The sequence below is a fragment of the Hemicordylus capensis genome, chromosome 11, assembly GCF_027244095.1.
Source record: "Hemicordylus capensis ecotype Gifberg chromosome 11, rHemCap1.1.pri, whole genome shotgun sequence".
Lineage (NCBI taxonomy): Eukaryota > Metazoa > Chordata > Lepidosauria > Squamata > Cordylidae > Hemicordylus > Hemicordylus capensis.
This window is the reverse complement of record NC_069667.1, coordinates 14343388-14363095: the sequence shown is the minus strand read 5'-3', so window position 1 is coordinate 14363095 and position 19708 is coordinate 14343388. Positions and strand designations below refer to the sequence as shown.

The following is a 19708-nucleotide window of genomic DNA, read 5'->3' as shown; positions in this document are numbered from 1 at the left end:
AAAGGAGGAGGAGGAGGAGGGTGTGTGTGTGTGTGCAGATTGTGCCACACCAGTGAGCATGACCAGGAGAGCTGGTCTTGTGGTCGCAAGCATGACTTGTCCCCTTAGCTAAGCAGGGTCTGCCCTGGTTGCATATGAATGGGAGATTAGAAGTGTGAGCACTGGAAGATATTCCCCTTAGGATGGAGCCACTCTCAGGAAGAGCAGAAGGTTCCAAGTTCCCTCCCTGGCAGCATCTCCAAGACAGGGCTGAGAGAGAGATTCCTGCCTGCAGCCTTGGAGAAGCCGCTGCCAGTCTGTGAAGACAATACTGAGCCAGATGGACCTATGGTCTGACTCAGTAAATGGCAGCTTCCTAGGTTCCTATCCCGGAGAAGGAATATTTGGACAGCGGCAGGCAGGGTGAGGGGAGTGTATATTGAGAGTTGGGGGATCTGATTGGCCCCCCCATTCATTTCCCTGATATGAACGCCCTTCTGGGTCAAGCGTGGGTCTGCTGTTAGGGTCTTTGACTCTGCCTCCAATGCCTGTGTTCGAGTGACAGGGCCATGCCACACGTTTGGTGGAAACATGTGCGCATGCCTGGGGTCATGGCTGAGGTGCCTGAATTCCTTGAGGAACAACCTGATTTAGGGGCAGGTTCTTTATGTCCCTATTCCTAATCCTGCTCCACAAGGGAACCTCCTCACCCGCTTAAGGCAGCAAACCTATTCCAGACAAAACTATCCAGAAGCAAATAATCCTCCTAAGCAACAGCCTTGAATAACAAAAGTGGCGAGGAGATGGGATGTGGGCACCTGCAGGCATCTTTCTCCTCTCAAAGGGGGTCCCCCTTGCTGCTGCTGCTGCTGCTGGTACTTGGAAGGGCATCTCAGCCCCACTGCTTCCCCCTGAGGGATAGCCCTGGAGCCCCGGTGCAGCTCAACCCCCATGCTGCCTTCTTTGAATGTCCTAGTGTGGTTCCAGCTGGAATCGCAGTTCTCTGCTGAATCCTCAGCTCTGCTTGGAATGTGGGCTCCATGGCTCCACACTTCTTTCTAAGCTTGGGCTGACATGTGGGTGGGGATGATGGGAGTTGTAGTCCAGCAACAGCTGGAGGGCCAAGTTTGCCCTGCCCTTCCCTAGACTCTGGGTGCCCCCTGGGGAGCAACTTGATTGAGTGATTGATTGATTGATCCTTAAGTGCCGTTAAGAAGTCGGTGTCAACTTTTAGTGACACGTAGATAGATCCTCTCCAGGATGATCTGTCTTCCACTTGGCCTTTAAGGTCTCTCAGTGGTACATTCATTGGTGTCTTAACTGAGTCCATCCACTTTGCTGCTGGTCGTCCTCTTCTTCTCTTTCTTTCCACTTTCCCCAGCATTATGGACTTCTCAAGGGAGCTGGGTCTTTGCATCATGTGTCCAAGGGAGCAATTGGAAGAAGGCAAATCCCACAGGACTGCCTCTGGGTGGGTGGGTGGGGGGTCTTCACACACACACACACACACACACAAACACACACACACACACACACACCACCCCCCCTTCTTTTCTCCTCACAGGCCCATTCCCACCAGCGATTGTGTGAGAAAATAAGCAGCTAGACTGCAATTCAGGGAGAAGGGCTGGCTGGTTCTCGCCTCTGACTGACACCAGCGTGGCACATGCTGCCCATGGGTGTTCACGCTTGTTTTTCTGGCTTGTTTGGGGGAGTGAGCATGTTCTTGCCAACATGGGGGAACAGGCCCAGCCTGCTCTCCCCCAGGTTGCAGCTGAGGCTGGACAGGAGCACCTTGCTGAAGGCCACTTCTTGGGTCCCCAGCAGAGAAGAGAGCTGGCCTTGTGGTAGCAAGCATGACTTGTCCCCTTAAGCTAAGCAGGATCCGCCCTGGTTGCATAAGAAAGGGAGACTAGAAGTGTGAGCACTGTAAGAGATTCCCCTTAGGGGATGGAGCTGCTGCTCTGGGAAGAGCATCTAGGTTCCAAGTCCCCTCCCTGGCAGCATCTCCAAGATAGGGCTGAGAGAGATCCCTGCCTGCAACCTTGGAGAAGCTGCTGCCGGTCTGTGAATACTGAGCTAGATGGACCTGTGGTCTGACTCAGTATATGGCAGCTTCCTATGTTCCTATATTCCAGAGGGGAAGAGAGACCGGGACCCAGAAAAGCAACACCAGCCTGCCTTTCTCTAGCCCGGCTTTGGCTTTATGACTCCCTCCTCCCCCCACTCTTCTCTGCCCGTCCTCACCCCCTGCGGCATTTCTCACAAATGGTGCCTGATTTTTCTCCTCTCTGTTTGGCTTTGTTACTGGAGCTGACAAAGCTCTCAGCCCCCCACTGGCCCACTGTTGTTGATTCAACTGGGAGGCATTTCATGGCTGGGGCACACTCACACACACACACCCCCGCCCAGCTGAAAGCAGGGGCTCATGGCCGGACTATAAAGATCCCCAGCAGAAGGCCGAGGAGCTGCTCCCACCCAAAGGGGACTCCGCCATGGAGGACGCTGCTCGGAAGTGCCCAGAAGTCCCTGGCAATGCTGGAGGAGTCCCTCCACCTTTGGGGCTCTGGGACCACATCCAGGACCCAGGACAAGGAGGGAGGTAAGCAGAAGCCAGCCTGTGGCTCCTTGGGACACTCCAGGAAGCATGAGTGGGGGACCCGGACCCAGACAGGAGCGGAGTGTGGGTGGGGTGGTGGCTGGGGCTTACTGTCCTGACCGTGGCAAAGACGCAGAAGAGCTGCTTTCTCCTTGGACTTGGGAAGGTAGAAACTGCCCCCCCCCCCACACACACAGTCATTTTGGTTCAGATAAGTCCTGTGGAGGGCATCCTGGTGGATCAACTGAACTGGTGGCTGGGAAGAGGCCTGGCTCAGGAGAGGGCTGGTTCAGATCTCCCCTCTGCTGGGCAGTCAGGAGGTGGCCTTTGGCAAGGCGCTCAGCCCCAGCTGCAATGTGGGGAGAACAAGGCAGGCTTGCCTCACTTCACAGGGTGGCTGTCGGAGACAGAGCGGGATGGGTTGCACACGCAGAAGACTGCTTTTACTTTATTAGGTTTCTGTGACCCTTTTCTGTACCCAGGGAACAAGAAGTAAGAGTAAAAATAAATAAAAAATAAAGCAGTTGAAAGGACTGTCTGGCTACTTGCGCTTCACAGGAGGAGGCTTGACACAGGAGCCCTCACTTGCAGCATCTCTTGCTGCTGCTGCCACACAGTCCTCCTCTCTTTGCTAGACAAATGCCAAGTTTGTCTGAAGGAGGACGAAGCCCCTGTCTGTGTCCCAAAGGAGGTAGCTCTCTCTCTCTGTGTGTGCGTGCACGCACACACGCTTCTGGGCCATATTAGACTACAGCAACGTACTCTATGTGGGGCTGCCCTTGAAGACAGTTTGGAAGCTTCTGCTGGTCCAAAATGCTGCTGCAAAGATGCTTGTGGGTGGAAGTCGCTTCATGGGTGTGGCAGCTTCACTGGTTACCAGTCCGCTTCCAGGCTACATTCAAGGTGCTGTGTTGACCTTTAAAGCTCTACACAGCTTGGGGCCAGGGTACCTGTCAGACCACATTCACCCATGCGAACTTGCCAGGGCCCTCCGCTCATTCACCCATGCAAACTTGCCCATGGCCCCGCCACTAACAGAGATCCGGTTGGCAGGGAATACAGGCAGGGCCTTTTCAGTTGTGGCCCCTCAGCTTTGGAACACCCTCCCTGAAGAGCTTCGCCATGCTCCCTCCCGAGTGTTTTTTTAAAAAACCAATTGAAAACATATTCTTAATGGGTCTTTTTAATAGGAACATAGGAAGCTGCCATTTACTGAGTCAGACCATAGGTCCATCTAGCTCAGTATTGTCTACACAGACTGGCAGCGGCTTCTCCAAGGTTGCTGACAGAAATCTCTCTCAGCTCTATCTTGGAGATGCTGCCAGGGAGGGAACTTGGAACCTTTTACTCTTCCCAGAGCGGCTCCATCCCACGAGGGGAATATTTTACAATGCTCACACTTCTAGCCTTCCATTCAGATCCAACCAGGGTGGACTCTACTTAGCTAAGGGGACAAGTCATGCTCACTACCACAAGACCAGCTCTCCTCTCCCTAGACCAGCTCTCTTCTCTGTTCAATCTCTGTTTACTTCTGGTAGGGTCTTTCGTTTTTAATTTCCCAGTTTTTAGCTTTTAAAATAACTTAATTTGGAACCTTTTTTTAAAAAAAATAAATAAATAAATGTAATTTTAAATGTGGTTTTAGCCTGGTTTTAACTTGTTTAACAAATCTGGTTCATTTTATTAGTCTTATTTTACACTGCAGCTTCTTCTTATTGTTGTGAGCCGCCCCGAGCAGTAGTGTACTTGAGAGGCGGGATATGCATAAATAAATAAATGAGAAATGTTGCCATCTCTCTCCTCCTTTCCCCTGCAGACCTGCTGCCGCCTTGTGGAGACCATGGCTGCATCAGAAGAGCCCTGTAAGTGCCGCCCGAATGGCAGAGTCAGAGGCACCAGGCTGAGGGTGGAGTGATGGGGCCTCTCTCCTGGGGAGCCCATGTGCCAAGTTTGGGCTAGGCCAAGGGTGGGCACACTCAGCCCTCTAGGTGTTGCAGAAGCACAACTCCCATCATCCCCAGTCATGCCACTGAGGATGATGGGTTGTAGTTCAACAACACCAGGAGTGTGCCCACCCCTGGGCTAGAGTTATCTTTGGTGATACTCTTTATTGAGCAGGGGGAGAGTAACTGGCCCTCTCCACTCCCAGCACAGCACCTCCAGTGACTGTTGCTGGTGTCTCTTTTATGTTTCTTTTTGGATTGTGAGCCCTTTGGGGACAGGGATCCATCTTATTTATGTATTTGTTATTACTGAGTAATAAATTAAATTGCTTTGTAAATTACTTTGTAAATTGTTATTACAAAGTGAGCCACTTTGGAAACTTTTGTTGAAAAGCGGGATATAAATATTTGTTCTTGTTGTTGCTGCCCGTTCCACCCCAGTGCGGGCAGGGTAGGCTTTTGTTGTTGTTGTTGTTGTTGTTGTTGTTGTTGTTTTGCATCTCTGGAACACGCCCAAGGAATCCTGCTGATCCAAGCAGAGGGGATGAAAGGGAGGCTTGTTCTCTGGCATGGCTGCCATGCATGCCTCAGGGGGTTAGTGGGATTTGGTGCAAGCAGCTGGCTGGCGAGAGCCCAGGTCCGCTGAGCTGCTGCTGCTGCTGCACCACCACCAGGAGAGCCGGCTTCCAGAAAAGGACTGGGACTGGGAGCCCAGCACCACTTTGCTTAGCAACAAACCCCAAAGCGGCCAGCTGCCTCCCAGAGGAGTCTTTCCAGCTCCGTGCAGTGGCATGGGTGGAGCCCAGGTGGGAAACTGGGAGGTGAGGGAATGGAGGAAGCCACCACGGAGGCGGATTTCACTTACACACAAAGGAGCTGTGCCGGGGGCCTCATACATCCTCCAGCACACTTGCAAAGCACACATGTGCCCCAGAGCCCCAAGTTGATGTCAGATGCAAGGGGCCGGGCAACCAACACTAGCTTGACGGCGTGGAGCCAGACCAGGTATGGGGTCGGCGGCGGAGGCGGATTGAGGCCGGGCAGCCCCTCCTTCAGCGGCTCCTGCATGGCGGCTAGGGGGTCCGCCCTGAGGCTCGTGGGCCCCTCGTGGGCCCCCTCGCCCTTTGGGCCTGGGGATACTGCCCCCCCCCCGGTGTCCAATGGATGCTACACCCATGAGCTGTACCCAAAGCTCTCTCTTTGCCCTAGCAAGTTCTGCTTATCGCTGGGGAGGTTGACCTCAATTAGCAACTGCCATGAGAAAACCCAGTGACGTTGCCCGAGCAGCAAAGCTGCGAGGGAGACCGGAGAGAGATTTGGAGGAGAGATCTGCTGATCTACCCCACCCTCAGCGGAAGTGCACAAGGAAGGAGGGCACTGCTAATTTAGACTGTCTGGAGACATGGAGTTAAAAGTTCTAAGTAAAGTAGTTCATTTAGGAATTCCATCAGAGAGGTAGGAAAGAACTACATGCCTGGCTGCTTACTGCATCAGAAAGGGGATCAGAGCAGAGACGGCAGCATGGTCAGAAGAGATTTCCTTACTCGCTGTTTCTAACTCAGTGCCCCTAGTGGTCAACAGGGTTGCTGCATCTCCAAGAAGAACTAGATGGCTGTTGAGGGGGTGGGTGGGAGGCAGTGGTGTAGGGAGGCCAGCGGTGGCCCCACCAGCAGCACCCCCCCGCCACCTGCAGCTGACATCAGATGCAGGGGTGTGGCTGGGGCACAAGGTGCGGCCCCCATTCGTGGCGGCCCGGGTTCTTTGGACCCATTCAGACAATGGTGGCTCTGCTCCTGGTGGGAGGAGAAGAGACCCCTCTTCTTGCATTGGCAGCAGACAGGCAGACTTTCTGCATGGTGCTCTTTAATTGCCCGCAGCCTCCAATTTCTTTTCACCACCAGCTGCCATTTCTGAAAGGTTTGGGAACTGGGAATAGGGGGCTGCTCCCCACCCACCCAGCCAACAACAGACAGGATCTCTGGCAGGGTCCCCTAGAGGATGCCCCAAGCGCCTGGGGGACGGTGTGGCTGAGCCAGCTCTGCTTGGTGATGGGCAGGCTCTGAATCCCTTCCAGCTGTGCCCTTGTGTGCAGGGCACCTCCTTGAGAGGGCTGCATTTGCGTGTTGTGGTGTGAGCTGGGCAGGGGGATGCAGCCAATCCTCTCCTTTGTTGTCTTTCTCAGGCCAGGGATGGAGAGGACAAAAGGCCCAGCAAGGAGCTCGCGCCCTTCCGGCACCCTGTCAGGTGTGTGTGTCCCACGCTAACCTTGGAGATGCTCGTGGTGGCCCTGGCTGGCCTGCCTCTTCTCTTCCCCCTCTGGCTTTTGGGCCCAGCCAAGGCTGCTCCTACTCTGCTTCGGCCTTGTTGGGCGCCCTCCATGCTCCTCACTGTGAACCCCAACCTCTCCCTCTTGTGGGAGCAAGCATGACTTGTCAGCTAAGCAGGGTCTGCCCTGGTGGCATTTGGATGGGAGACTTGATATGTGAGCACTGTAAGATATTCCCCTTAAGGAACGGAGCTGCTTTGGGAAGAGCATCTAGGTTCCCAGTTCCCTCCCTGGCAGCATCTCCAAGATAGGGCTGAGAGAGAGTCCTGCCTGCAACCTTGGAGAAGCCGCTGCCAGTCTGTGCAGACAATACTGAGCTAGATGGACCAAGGATCTGATTCAGTATAAGGCAGCTTCCTATGACTCCCCCCTCCCTCTCGGGCTGCTTTCTTGCGCCTTCCCAACAGGAAGTTGCCCAGCTCTGATGTCTCTTCTCCTATCCTTTCCATAGACTCTGCTGGCCTCGATCCAGGGCCTTTGACTACCTCTACGCTGAGGGCAAGGAGCTGCTGGAGAACTTCCCTGTGCAGGCGACCATCAACCTCTACGAGGACTCTGAGGAGTCAGCCAGTGACTGGGAGGAGGAGGAGGAGGAGGAACCAGAGCAGAGGGCTGGAGCAACCCCTTTGCCTCCGGGGGTTAGTCAGGTTCCCCTCCATGAAGAACCAGGCCCCATCAGACTCAACAACACTGTCTGAAGTGACCTCGTCCCACTGGGCAATACTATGACCACAGCAGCCCCCTTCGCTGCTCACCCATTGGCTGAGCACTTCTGGGGCATCTTGTGCCCAAAGAAGCATCTTTGGCTGGTCTCCTGCAGGAGGAGGGAGGCACCTCAGGCACAAACATCAGGGCAGGCAGATGATCCTCAAGCAAAGAAGTGGGGCGATGGGGCAACCCCTCCGGCTTGTGTCTTGAAGAAGAGAACCCGGCTAAGGGGTCTGCCCCTCTCCTGAGTCAGCACCAGCTGCAAGGAGTTGACCCAACCTCTGTGGCCAGGCCGAAGCAGATCTCCCTTCTGTGGAGGAGGAGGAGGAGGAGGAGGAGGAGGAGGAGGAGGAGCAGGAGGAGCAGGAGGAGCAGTTGGGTGGTTTCCAGATTAAACCCTGCAACGGGGTAAAATGCTTCAGCTCGGCAGGATCTTACTGAAAATGATCCCCAGAATCTCAAACTCCTGCCACTGGAAAACACAGCTACTTGTTTTTGATGCACATGCAATGTTGTAGCACTATCTGCTGTCAGTGCAGGGACTGTGGAGTCACAACACAGGCAGTGCGGAAAGCGGAAGCACCCTGAGCAGATCCATAGTGACACTGTTGTAGTGTTTAATCTGGAAAGCGCCCCGGAGGAAGAGAGAGGGCTGCCCCCCTCTCCAGCCAGTGGTTTCTCTGAGTATAGGCGCTGTGTGCTTTTACAGTTGTGCCTCTACAACCTGTTAGAAGTAAACCCCAACCACAGTCGAGCATGTAGGGTGAGCTTTTATAAAAGGAGAGGAGGGCCCCCAAACCCTCCTCCCCACCTAAAAAAAGCCCTTGCCTGCAAAGTGGTGAATCTGCCCAGAGGGTACCCCCCCACACACACACCCTGCAACCCATCAAGACAGATGTGGTCAAAAATGCGGCAATGGTTCCATCTGGTGGCAAGTAATGACATGTCACCATCCCCTAAAAACTCTGTGATGGGCTTGTAAGTGGTTGCCCAGTTAATTGATGCATTTACAGTACAGCCATATCCCCTGATGGACCAGGACACCATTTGAAGCTAAGCAGGTCTTGGTCCAGTCAATATCTGGATGGGTGGCTGCCTCATAGACTGACCTGATCCCTCCCTCGTGGGCACTGTCTTTAGTTCCGCCAGAGAAGAAAGGTGGGAAGAAATAAAATAAAATGTCTTCATCATCAGGATCTGCTTCACCTTGCATATCTGTCTCTCCCTTCTTGGCCTGCACCTGCCACATCCAGCCCCTGCACTGTCTGCTCCATGCCTCTGGCCGGGTGGGCTCTTGCCTGTGGAAGCCTATGGCACAATAAATCTCTCTTTAAGGTGTCAGAGGACTCCGTTGATTTAACCTACTTAGACACATTTCCCGTCTGGTCTATTCTATCCACAAATATATTGCTTTGCCTTGAAGAAGAAGGAAGCAGCAGTTAAAATGTGAAACTGGGATCTAGGAGGAACCGTTAAGTCCTGGTGTTTAACCTTTGCAATTTTAACATTTAACATTTGCAAACACTCAACTTCATTTGTAGACTCAGCCCCTGCAGCTCTCCCTCACGAACGGCCAGCCTGCAGGCAGCACAGCTCTTGTTCACGTTGGGGCGGAATGGGAGAGAGAGGAACAACTGGAGGTAACGGTGTCTCGTCTCCCGCCGTCCAACTCATTCAGACAAGCTGATACGGAGGTAGATCCTAAAAATGTTCTGAGTTGTTGACTGCAGTAATCTAGCTCAGTATTGTCTACTCTTGAGTGGTAGCAGCTCACCCGGTCCCTGGAAGAGAGAGGCCTTCCAGCAGTGTTCCCTCCAACAGGGATTCTCAGATGTTGCAGGCTACAACTCCCAGAATCCCAGCTGCAATGGCTTTTGCTTGGGGAATATGGGAGTTGTAGTCTATCAATGGCTACTAGTCTGTGGCTGTGGGCCACCTCCAGCCTCAGAGGCACGATGCCTCTCAATACCAGTTGCAGGGGAGCAACAGCAGGAGAGAGGGCATGCACATATCTCTTGCCTGTGGGCTTCTCAGAGGCATCTGGTGGGCCACTTTGGGAAACAGGATGCTGGACTAGATGGGCCTTGTGCCTGATCCAGTAGGTCTGTTCTTATGCTCTTAACACCTGGGAATCCCTGTTAGCAGAGGGAACACTGCCTTGCTAATCTCTGTTAGAGGGAACACTGCCTTGCTTTGTTAACCTGGGACATTCTCCTGCCAAGAATTCAGGGCCTTTAACTGGATATGTGGCCAGGAACCAAACCTGTGAACTTGTGCATGCAAAGCAGTGGAGAACTGTGGCTTCTCCTGCAGGAGCATAGAATTTACATCTATGTGTATTATTATTATTATTACATTTTATATCCCGCTCTTCCTCCAAGGAGCCCAGAGGGGTGTACTACATACTTAAGTTTCTCCTCACAACAACCCCGGGAAGTAGGTTAGGCTGAGAGAGAACTGACTGGCCCAGAGCCACCCAGCAAGTATCATGGCTGAATGGGGATTAGAACTCGGGTCTCCCTGGTTCCAGTCCAGCACTCTAACCACTACACCATGCTAGCTCTATCCAAGATAGTGCACATATAGCAACAAACTATATATTCCTTTACTGCTAGAACCCCACCTTCTGCAAACAAGCTATTCTCCGTTTATAGCCCTCCATGGTATTCCTGGATTTAGCCTGCTTCCCCAAGAGCCTCTCCCCTTGCTGCCTGACCTGCCGCTTTCCAGAAATGTTCAAATTCTGAATACATGTGCGCCAAATGAAGGGTTCAAAATAAAGCAATGCAATTTGCTTAACGTTTATTATCTGTGCAATTTTGTGGGTGCAAAACTTGAGAGGAGGAAGGTGTGGGATTCTGCCTTTTTGCCCAGACTCCATCTGCTGCAAATTGCCAGAAGCAAGGCTGGCTTTAATAGATAGATAGATTGATTCTCTCCAGGATTATCTGTCTTCAACTTGGCCTTTCAGGTCTCTGCAGTGGTGCATTCATTGCTGCCTTAATGGAGTCCATCCACCTTGCTGATGGTCGTCCTCTTCTTCTCTTTCCTTCAACTTTTCCCAGCATTATGGACTTCTCAAGGGAGCTGGATCTTCGCATCATGTGTGCAACGTATGACAGTTTGAGCCTGGTCATTTGTGCCCCGAGTGAAAGTTCTGGGTTGATTTGTTCAATTATCCATTTGTTTGTTTTCCTGGCTGTCCATGGTCTCCTCAAAAGTCTTCTCCAGCGCTAAGCGTCAATGCTTTTTCTATCTTGCTTCTTCAAAGTCCAGCTTTCGCATACATAGAGCGTCACAGAGAAAACCAGTGTCCGAACGATTCTAATCTTTGTAGGTATAGACACGTCACGGCATCTAAATATCCATTAAATAAATTGTAAAAATAATTTTTAAACTTTTTAAAAATAATTGTATTTATTTATTTTAAATAAATACAAAGGTCCAAAATGAAACACCTCAAGCTGCAGTTTTAGTCAATAATGGCTGCGCTCGTTTCTACGCGAACTTGGCACGTGTGTTCCAGTCAATCAAGCTCGGGACTTCTTCAGGCCAGGGAGCAGGCGGATGCTCTCTTTGCTGCTGAGAGGGAAACCGCACCCCGGCTCCGAACGCCAAATCCTGGACCACAAGCCCCAGAACGCCCTGCGCCATGGGACGCCCACTTCCTCTCTGGGCTCTGCGATTGGGCAGGAGTGAAAACGCAAAGCTGACGGACCCGCCTGTCCTGGGACGGGCGCGGATTGGGCGGGCCGTACGCCTTCAGAGACTGTGATTCGCTAAGACGCGCGGCTTGGCCACGCCCCTTGGCTCTCCTGGCAGGCAGCGGCGGCGGCACCGCGGCCGCCGCCGCCGGCGACCCGGGCTTGGACGGGGCGGACCGAGAGGCGAGCGATCGGGCTACACAGCGAGGACGGAGCCTCAGCACGGAGGGAGGCGGGCCCGACCGCCGCCCCCACCGGCCACACGAGAGACCAGGGTGAGGGGCGCCGCGGTGAGAATTGGGTGGGGAATCGCTAGCCGTCATTCCTTCTGGCTGCCCGGGGTGCTGCCGTCGCTGCCTACAGCTACTGTTAGCGGAGGAACGGGACCAGGAGGGGCGCGTCTCTGCACGATAGAGGTCGGCGCCCCCTCCGCTTCCTCCCAGGCATGCAACGGCCGTCCAGGGAGCCGGCAGCCAATCTTCTCTCTGCTCCTGCGGCGGGTCTTGTCCGCCTGGAAACTTCCCCTTGGGAAGCGACGATGGGGTGCCCGGGGTCATCCCCGGCTGCTGGGAAAGCAGGAGCTCCCAGGAATCCCGTGAGTCGTGAGGGCGGGCGGGATGCCACCCCCAGGGCCACTCCCACCACTCCCCGCCGGGCTTCGAGCTCCCGGGGACGGGCCCCGCTCCCTCCGCGCGGCCAGTGGGTACCACATTCCTGCATGTGGAGCGTGTGACGTCAGCAGCATCCCCATCGCTGCATCCCTCACGCCTCCTCGCCGTTGCCATGGCAACCCCCTCTAGTGATGGGGACAGTTTATTTATAGAGGGAGCCACTCCTTGGGAGTGGTGGGGGCGGGCGGGCGGGCAAGGGACTTCGTTCGCGGGGCTCCAGAAAGAACCTGTTGCTGCCCACTCCTCCTTCACAAGATATTTTTTTTTTGCGGGGGGGGGGGAGGGGGTCCTATGCTTCCATAATTCATCCAAAACCGTGCTGGCCCTTTTCTGAATGCAAAAGTGCATCTGTTTTTCTGGAAGCTCCCTCCTCCTGCAAGATGGGCACCGTGGTGACATCATTAGTTCCTCCCTGCCATAGAGGGGGCTTCACACACACACACACACATACACACACACCTCTCTCTCCTTGCCATCACTTGCCATTTGTCAGCTGCTCTTTCCATTCACAGTATGAAATATTACTCATGTTTACGGTCACAGTGAAAGACTCCTCCCCCCGTGTGCAGGGTTCCCAGCCCCAAAAAGGTTTTGGGAAATGGCCTCAGCTTCTGACTTGTCAGATCCTGACAGGCAGGATTTCTTCACACTTGACCATGGCCCACATAGACTGGGCCTTGACGGAGGCTCAGTGGGACATGGAGGGTCATCTTTCTTGTTGGGGGTTGTTTTTTTTTGCGGGATCTGTATGAATGGAAATGCGAATGGCATTCATGTTTTTACTCTGAAATGCTGCCTTGTAAAATATTTTGTGAGCCTGCAGACACAGACAGAGCAGGATAAAGAATTGCTGCTTTGGTACCACAAACTCATTCCAGCATAAAAACTCACACCGCAAATTCTTCACAGAGAGAAAGCCAAGTGTTAGAAAACACGCCCTCCCACACACACACAACCAGGTGCTGCAAGCATTTAGCTGGAGCCTTAAGTCTGTGTTTCCAGGTACTGAGATGGTGTATGGTTTGGAGGCAGGGAGCCTGTTAGGGTGCTGCTCCTTGATTTCCTTGAGACCAAAAAGGCAGGCGGCTGTGCTAAGGAAGTCTGCCTCCCAGATCTGGGGGTCTATGTTGTGATGTCTGTGATACCTTGGGGGCTATATTGTGATGTCTCCAGGGCCTGTGACTGCCTTGTCTTCTTTTCAACAGATGGGCGAGACCCTCAAGTGAACAAGTGAAGACGCAACATGGCGAGTAAGCAAAGTTCGTGTTAGACTTCTTTCCCCTCTAGGGATGAGGATTCAAATAATTGGGGTGGGAAATGGGGAAGCACAGGATGAGACTCAAGCAAGTGGCCTCCTTAACTGGTGGCCCATCACAGCTCCAGAGTTTCTAAACTGGAAAGCAAAATCCTGAAGGCCACCATGGGCTGGCTAAAGACAGTGATGTATCAGAGAAATTATGTAAGAATATTTGATGTGATAAACCTGTCCCAGTTGGTTGACTGGACGTGAGGCCCATGTTACAAACTAGGGATGTGCACGAAGTTGCTTTGGCACCAGCAGGGGTAGTCCTTTAAGGGCGGGGGAGGGTGCACTCACCCCTCCTGCTGCATTTCCCCCACCGGCGCTCCATTATTTCTAAGCCCCTCGGGGCGGCAGCGTTCCTCCCTGCCGCCCCGTTGTCATCATTGGCCAGAAGTAGCAAGTGCGTGTGCGTGCATGGCAGATGGGCATGCGCATGCAGGGGGCACCCATGGACTTGCTACTTCCAGCCACTTCCAGCCGATGACGACAACAGGGCGGCAGGGAGGAACTCTGCTGCCCCGAGGGGCTTAGAAAAAACGGAGTGCCGGCAGGGGAAGTGCGGTGGGAGGCGGGAGGGGTGAGAGTGCACCCTCCCCCGCCCTTAAAGGACTACCCCTGCTGGTGCCAAAGCGCCCTGGTGGCGCAGTGGTAAAACTGCCGCCCTGTAACCAGAAGGTTACAAGTTCGATCCTGACCAGGGGCTCAAGGTTGACTCAGCCTTCCATCCTTCCGAGGTCGGTCAAATGAGTACCCAGAATGTTGGGGGGCAATATGCTAAATCATTGTAAACCGCTTAGAGAGCTTCCAGCTATAGAGCGGTATATAAATGTAAGTGCTATTGCTAAGTGCTATAATGGCCCCCAGAGCCAAAACGTTTCAGAGGCCTTCATAATGGCCTCTGAAATGTTTCGGGCACAAGCCTATTACAAACGTCCCAGGGGAACAAAAACAGAAATATTTTCTCTGAGGCAAGTAAAACAGGGCGGGGGTGGGGGGAGAAGGAAACTGGAATTGGGCAGGGAAGAACCTAGTGGAAAGCAGAGTATGTGGGCACAGGCAGCTCAGCCGTCTGCCCTTGGGAGAGCCCCAGTCCATGACTGGTGCAATGGCTAGCTAGAGGCTTTGTGGGGAGGATCCCAGTCAGCTTGCGGCTTCTGTTTCAGCCTTCCTGGCGGCACAGAATGCCCACTCGGTCCTCAAGCGCTTCCCTCGTGCCAACGGCTTCCTGGAGGAGTTCTGGCAGGGCACCATCGAGCGGGAGTGTGTGGAGGAGATCTGCAGCTATGAGGAGGTGAAGGAGGTGTTTGAGAACAAGGAGAAGACGGTACGTGAACACAAGAAGCTGCCTCTGCTGAGTCAGGCCTCTGGTCCGTCTAGCTCAGTGTCATCTGGAACATAGGAAGCTGCTGTATACTGAGTCAGACCATTGGTCTATCTAGCTCACGATTGTCTACACGAACGGGCAGCAGCTTTTCCAAGGTTGCAGGCAGGAATCTCTCTCCACCCTATCTTGGAGGAGATGCCAGGGAGGGAATGTGGAACCTTCTGCTCTTCCCAGAGAAGCTCCATCCCCTGAGGGGAATATCTTACAGTGCTCACATGTGGTCTCCCATTCAAATGCAACCAGGGCAGACCCTTCTTAGCTAGGGGGACAAGTCATGCTTGCTACCATAAGACTGGCCCTCCTCTCCAATCTGCACTTAGGGACTTTCCCAGCCCTACCTGGAGCTGCTGCCAGGGAGTTAATTGTGGGCCTTTTGCATGCACAGCAGAGGCTCAGCCACAGAGCTGTGGGGGGCGAGACAGATGTAAGGGGGAGATTTATTTTATTTATTTATTGTTAAATTTATATATCGCCTTTCATGAAAACAATCCCAAGGCTGTTTACAGCAAAATTTACAATCAAGATTGTAAAATAGACACAATTAAAATATTAAGCTAAAAATATAAAACAAATCTGATTCAAAATTTAAAACAAAAGCATAAAAGCAATGCAGAGTACAAAGAGCAGCAGCAGAGACAATCAAATAAAAGCCTGGGTAAAAGCCACAATTTAACATGTTTTCTAAAAGCTGTGATGGAGACCAAGGAGCAAATAGCCACCGGGAGAGCATTCCAGAGTCTGGGGGCAGCAACAGAGAAGGCCCTGTCCCACGTGCACGACAACCGAGCCTCCCACATTGTCGGCACCCGGAGCAGAGCCCCCTCAGATAACCTCGTCAAGTGGGCAGCAACCCTTGGGAGCAGGCGGTCCCTCAGGTATCCCCGGGGCCCAAACCATTAAGGGCTTTAAAGGTCAAAACCAGCACCTTGAATTGGACCCGGAAACAAACTGGTAGCCAGTGCAGCTCTTTCAAAATGGATGTGATGATGTGTTCCCACTGGGCAGCTCCAGATGAAACCCTCGCTGCCGCATTTTGCACTAGCTGCAGTTTCCTGATATTCTTCAAGGGTAGCCCCACATAGAGCACTTTACAGTAATCCAGCTGTGACGTGACTAAGGCATGGGTAACTGTGGCCAGATCTGCCTTCTGGAGAAAGGGACGCAGGTGGCGCAGTGGCCGAAGCCGTGCAAAGGCACCCCTGGCCACCGCCGCCACCTGAGCTTCCAAAAGCAGAGCCAGGTCCAGTAATACCCCCAAGCTGCGTATTTGCTCTTTCAAGGCGAGTCAGTGCAACCCCATGAGATGGTCCCATGAGTGTGCTGGGGGATGTTTCTCTCCCCTCATTCTTGACCTTTGCTTTCCCTTTGCTGGGATTGGCTTTCCTCTTCCTTGGCCATCTCTTTCCTCCTCCTAAGAGACTTTGCAAGTGTAGTGCTGCTCTCTGCCCTGGTGGCTGATCCAGATGCCTGGGCTGATTTATGGGTCAGTGGCCTTCTTGGGGCCTCAGATGGCGGTTGATGGAGAGCTGCACACAGCCAGTTCCCTCCAGGAGAGGAAAGAGGGCGGGCAGGGGATGTGCACAACAGGGTAGTTGTGGGGCCAGAGGTGAAATAGATGACCCTTTCTCTTATTTGGGCTTTATAGGGTTTTCAGCACTCCAGAGAGGCTAGGGATGGGGGTTGGAATATTGCAGCAGTGGATGGGTCTGGAGGGGTTTGTCAAAGGGGCCTGGGCTAACCTGCAGAAGAAGGAGGAGGTGGTGGACTGGACCACCCCCCACTTCAGACACCAGGTGTCTTATGTTGCTGGTCCCTGCCTCTGGACCCAGCTTCCTTCAAACATACAGAGCACTTACGTGAGGGGATAATTCAGAAATACGAAACACCCTTCCTCACAGTCTGGAACGTTCCAGGTTTGGACAGGGAGGTCCCTCTTCTCCTGTCCATGGCCATGCAGTCTGTTCACGCTCCTTGGCTGGGAGAGTCCCTCTCTGGCTTTCCAGCTCCCCTCCTGGGAAGACCCCTCTCTTGCATGACCTCCCTCCCTCTTGCGCTGTGCAGAGACCCCTCTTTTTTGGCAGGCATCTGAACCACCAACTTGCAAAGTCCCGACTTCCCTGGTATCCTTGGCACGGCCCAGAGATGTAGGTTTGGGGTGGTCTATAAATACGTTAAATAAAAGCAAAAATAAACAAAAAGTTGTTGGACGATTGTGATCGATGCATGTCTTTGGGATTTTAGTTGTTTTATCAATGGCCCATATATTTCAGTAAGTAAGGGTCAGGCTGCCGCTGGGATGGGCTCCTTGACCCCTCTCCCTGCTCAGTGGTGTCCTGTGCAGGGCCTGCCTGCCTGCCTGCTTGCCATGGGTGGGGCCCCCCTCCTGACCCGCCCTTCCTTACTTCCCTCTGCAGATGGAGTTCTGGAAAGGGTATGCCTTCTCAGTCAAGGATCCCGCAGATGGGACGGGGCGCTCGGACGCCATGTACGTGGTGGTGCCGCTGCTGGGCATCGCCCTGCTGATCGTGATCGCCCTCTTCATCATCTGGAGGTGCCAGCTGCAGAAAGCCACACGCCACCGCCCCTCGTACGCCCAGAACCGCTACTTGGCCAGCCGGGCGGGCCGCAGCCTGCCCCGGGTGATGGTGTACCGCGAGGCCTTGCACAGTCAACACGAGACCCACGGCCAGCGGGACCCAAACAGCAGGGCTGCTGGCGATGGCCGGTGGGGCCCAGGGCCTTCCAGCCAGCCGGACCACACCCTTCGCCCCTCAGTCCACCGTTCGGCTCCGGCTCTGCCCAGACTGTCCAGTGCCACGCCGCCCCCGTCCTACGAGGAGGTGACGGGGCACCCCGAGAGCAGCAGCAGCAGCAGCGGGGAGGAAGGCAGCTTGTCGTACAGCGACCCACCGCCCAAGTACGAGGAGATCGTGGCCGCCGTTTCCGCCCCTGGGAAATAGCCATGCTGGGGGCTGCTCTTCCAGTTCCTCTCGGCCAGACGATGCTGTCACAGAGAAGCCTTACCCTGCACGCTTGCCAAAACCTCCAGGGGTCGTGGCTTCCGTGGACAGCTTTCCCTTCCCCAGCAGAAGGTGAGGCGGAGAAGATCGAGGCGCCCAATCCAGAGAGCGCCCGCCCCCACCCCATCTCCCAGAGGACATTGTGGGGAGCCATGGCCAAGCGGGACGCCCGGTGCTCCTTCGGGCGCCACTCTCTCCTGGGGAAGCATTTCCAGTGTTTCTGCTGCTTGCCAGGAGGCGCCCCTCTTCCCACGTGCTCTATGAGGGGGGCAGCGCACGTTGGATTTCCAGCAGGGGGCGTGGCACCCCCTGGCCTTTGCACCTGCTTCTGGTGAGGTTTCACCTAGACCCACCCACTGGTGCCGATGGTGCTTGGGAGTCTATGGACTGAGGGCCTGGCATCTGGGTCCCAATAAGCTTTCGGATTGGTCGTGTGTGTGTGTGTGTGTGTGTGTGTGTGTTTTGTGGGGACTTGTGCTGGCCATGGCCAAGTCCTGATCGCTCCTTCCGCCTGTATTGTGCTTGCCCCCCTCCCCTCGCTCAGTCCAGCTTTGTGCAACAAAAGGGCACTGGCTGGTGGGGGAAAGAAAGGGTCCCCCGCCCCGCCCGGTGAATGCTTCCTCTCTTCTGCTCCTCCCACATGCCTGCCCAGCCCTCAGCTCCTTCCATGGCTCCAAAGAAAGCTGCTAGTCTCTTGGAAGTAACCCAAAGTGCACCTCTCTCTCTGTGCCCCCTGCCTCTTTGTCTTGACAGTTGCTGCTACTTTCTGACTTGTCTGCCCGTCAGCCTCACACTGGAATGGGGGTGGGTGAGTGGGCTTTCCCCTCTCGCTCCCAGCCTGCCGGGTGTGGCCAGGCACTCTCGGGTCTGGATCCTTCCCCGCCATGCCCTCCTCCCTGCCAGGCACCAGCCCCACTTCCCACCTGGATTGTTTGACTTGTCTGCGGGATGGGGGCAGACTCCAGCTTCCCTGCTCAGGAGGAAAGGCCAAAGCAGCCGGGGTTGGTATCGGCCCCAAGAGAGGCTTCTGCAGCTGGAACCCTTCCCCGGCGGGCCTTTTGCTGTTCATCCCCCCCCCCCCGGGTGTTTGTGAACTGCCCCCTTCTGTCCTCCTTGCCTTCCGGCCTCCCAGCCCTTGTGTCTTGTCTCTTGCTTCGTACTCGCTGCCATCTTGGCTGCTTTCTGTGCAGCCGATGCCTGTATCTTTCCACACAACGTAGTGGCCACAACTAGGCACAGCCCCCCAGGAAGGCCTGCCCGGGGAGGGGTGGCCTCCTTCTGCTTCCCCTATCCAAGGCTTCCTTTACTGTGGTAGAGAAGAACGCCACTGCTGGCTCAGGTTGTGAGCAAGGGTGTGTCCTCCCGCCCACCACACAAGGGCGCGCATGTCCACGCACACGCACGCACACACCCCTCCCACCTCTCTCCCTCAATGGTGCTAAGGATCACCCCAGGGATCACCCCTCGCGTGTTAAGTGTGCTTTATCGTCGTCGTACATTTTGTTGAAGCCAAAACAAACTTTGTTCATTGAAAAAGTAGATTTATGTTCTACGTGGTTGCCAGCCGCGCATCCTAAAACGAATACAAACCACTCAACAAAGAATGAAAAGCGGCCTTTTTCCTCTCTTCCTTTTTTTGAAGACGGGTGGTCAAAATGTAAACAAGAACAGAGGGAGAAATAGAAGAGCAGCTGCTGCCTGCCCACCGCCAAGAATTTTGCCAAACCCTGAGAAAAAGGGGGTGCCGGGGATGTGGGGCAACACTGCAAAGGACCCCCCCCCCGTAGGTGGCCTAGCTGGCCTGATAAGAATGGTCCCCTACAGTGGTCAACAGGACCCTGTGCTGAGATGGTCACTTTGGGCTGCTTCAGGGGATACTCCGACTGGCCTGTGTCAATACTTGGGGAGGAGAGTGGACATGCACATCTGTCCCCCCCATCCCACCCCAGTGTGCTGTCATCTAATCACGGTGGGTGGGGTGTGTCTGCTTGTCCAAACCGCTGCTCTTCACACCATTCAGAAATGCTGCTTTATTTGGGATGCAGTCCCCCTCCCCTGCGCAAGGCCTGCC

General features: G+C 54.3%; 2 protein-coding genes across 7 annotated transcripts in view; both read left to right on the top strand.

Moving 5' to 3' along the window:
* RBM41 (RNA binding motif protein 41) overlaps positions 1-10354 on the top strand; it is a 39005-nt gene extending 28651 nt beyond the window's left edge. The window contains exons 7-9 of one of the 2 annotated variants that reach the window (XM_053273966.1): positions 4395-4440; positions 6704-6765; positions 7299-10354. In XM_053273966.1, coding sequence (XP_053129941.1) covers positions 4395-4440; positions 6704-6765; positions 7299-7576 — 386 coding nt within the window. In that variant the 3' untranslated portion in view covers positions 7577-10354. The remainder of the gene's footprint in view (positions 1-4394; positions 4441-6703; positions 6766-7298) is intronic. The other variant, XM_053273968.1, reaches the window with a different exon arrangement.
* Positions 10355-11355: 1001 nt separating this feature from the next.
* PRRG3 (proline rich and Gla domain 3) lies at positions 11356-19708 on the top strand. 5 transcript variants are annotated; one of them, XM_053274174.1, is made up of 4 exons: positions 11356-11549; positions 13136-13189; positions 14397-14557; positions 17032-19708. In XM_053274174.1, the coding sequence occupies exons 2-4, from the start codon at positions 13174-13176 to the stop codon at positions 17575-17577; spliced, it is 723 nt and encodes a 240-aa protein (XP_053130149.1). In that variant the 5' UTR covers positions 11356-11549; positions 13136-13173; the 3' UTR covers positions 17578-19708. The 5 variants fall into 5 exon arrangements, with proteins under 5 accessions (XP_053130149.1, XP_053130148.1, XP_053130151.1 ...); XM_053274173.1 differs by having other exon boundaries at positions 11356-11534; positions 17032-19707; XM_053274176.1 differs by having other exon boundaries at positions 11357-11549; positions 13136-13180; positions 17032-19706.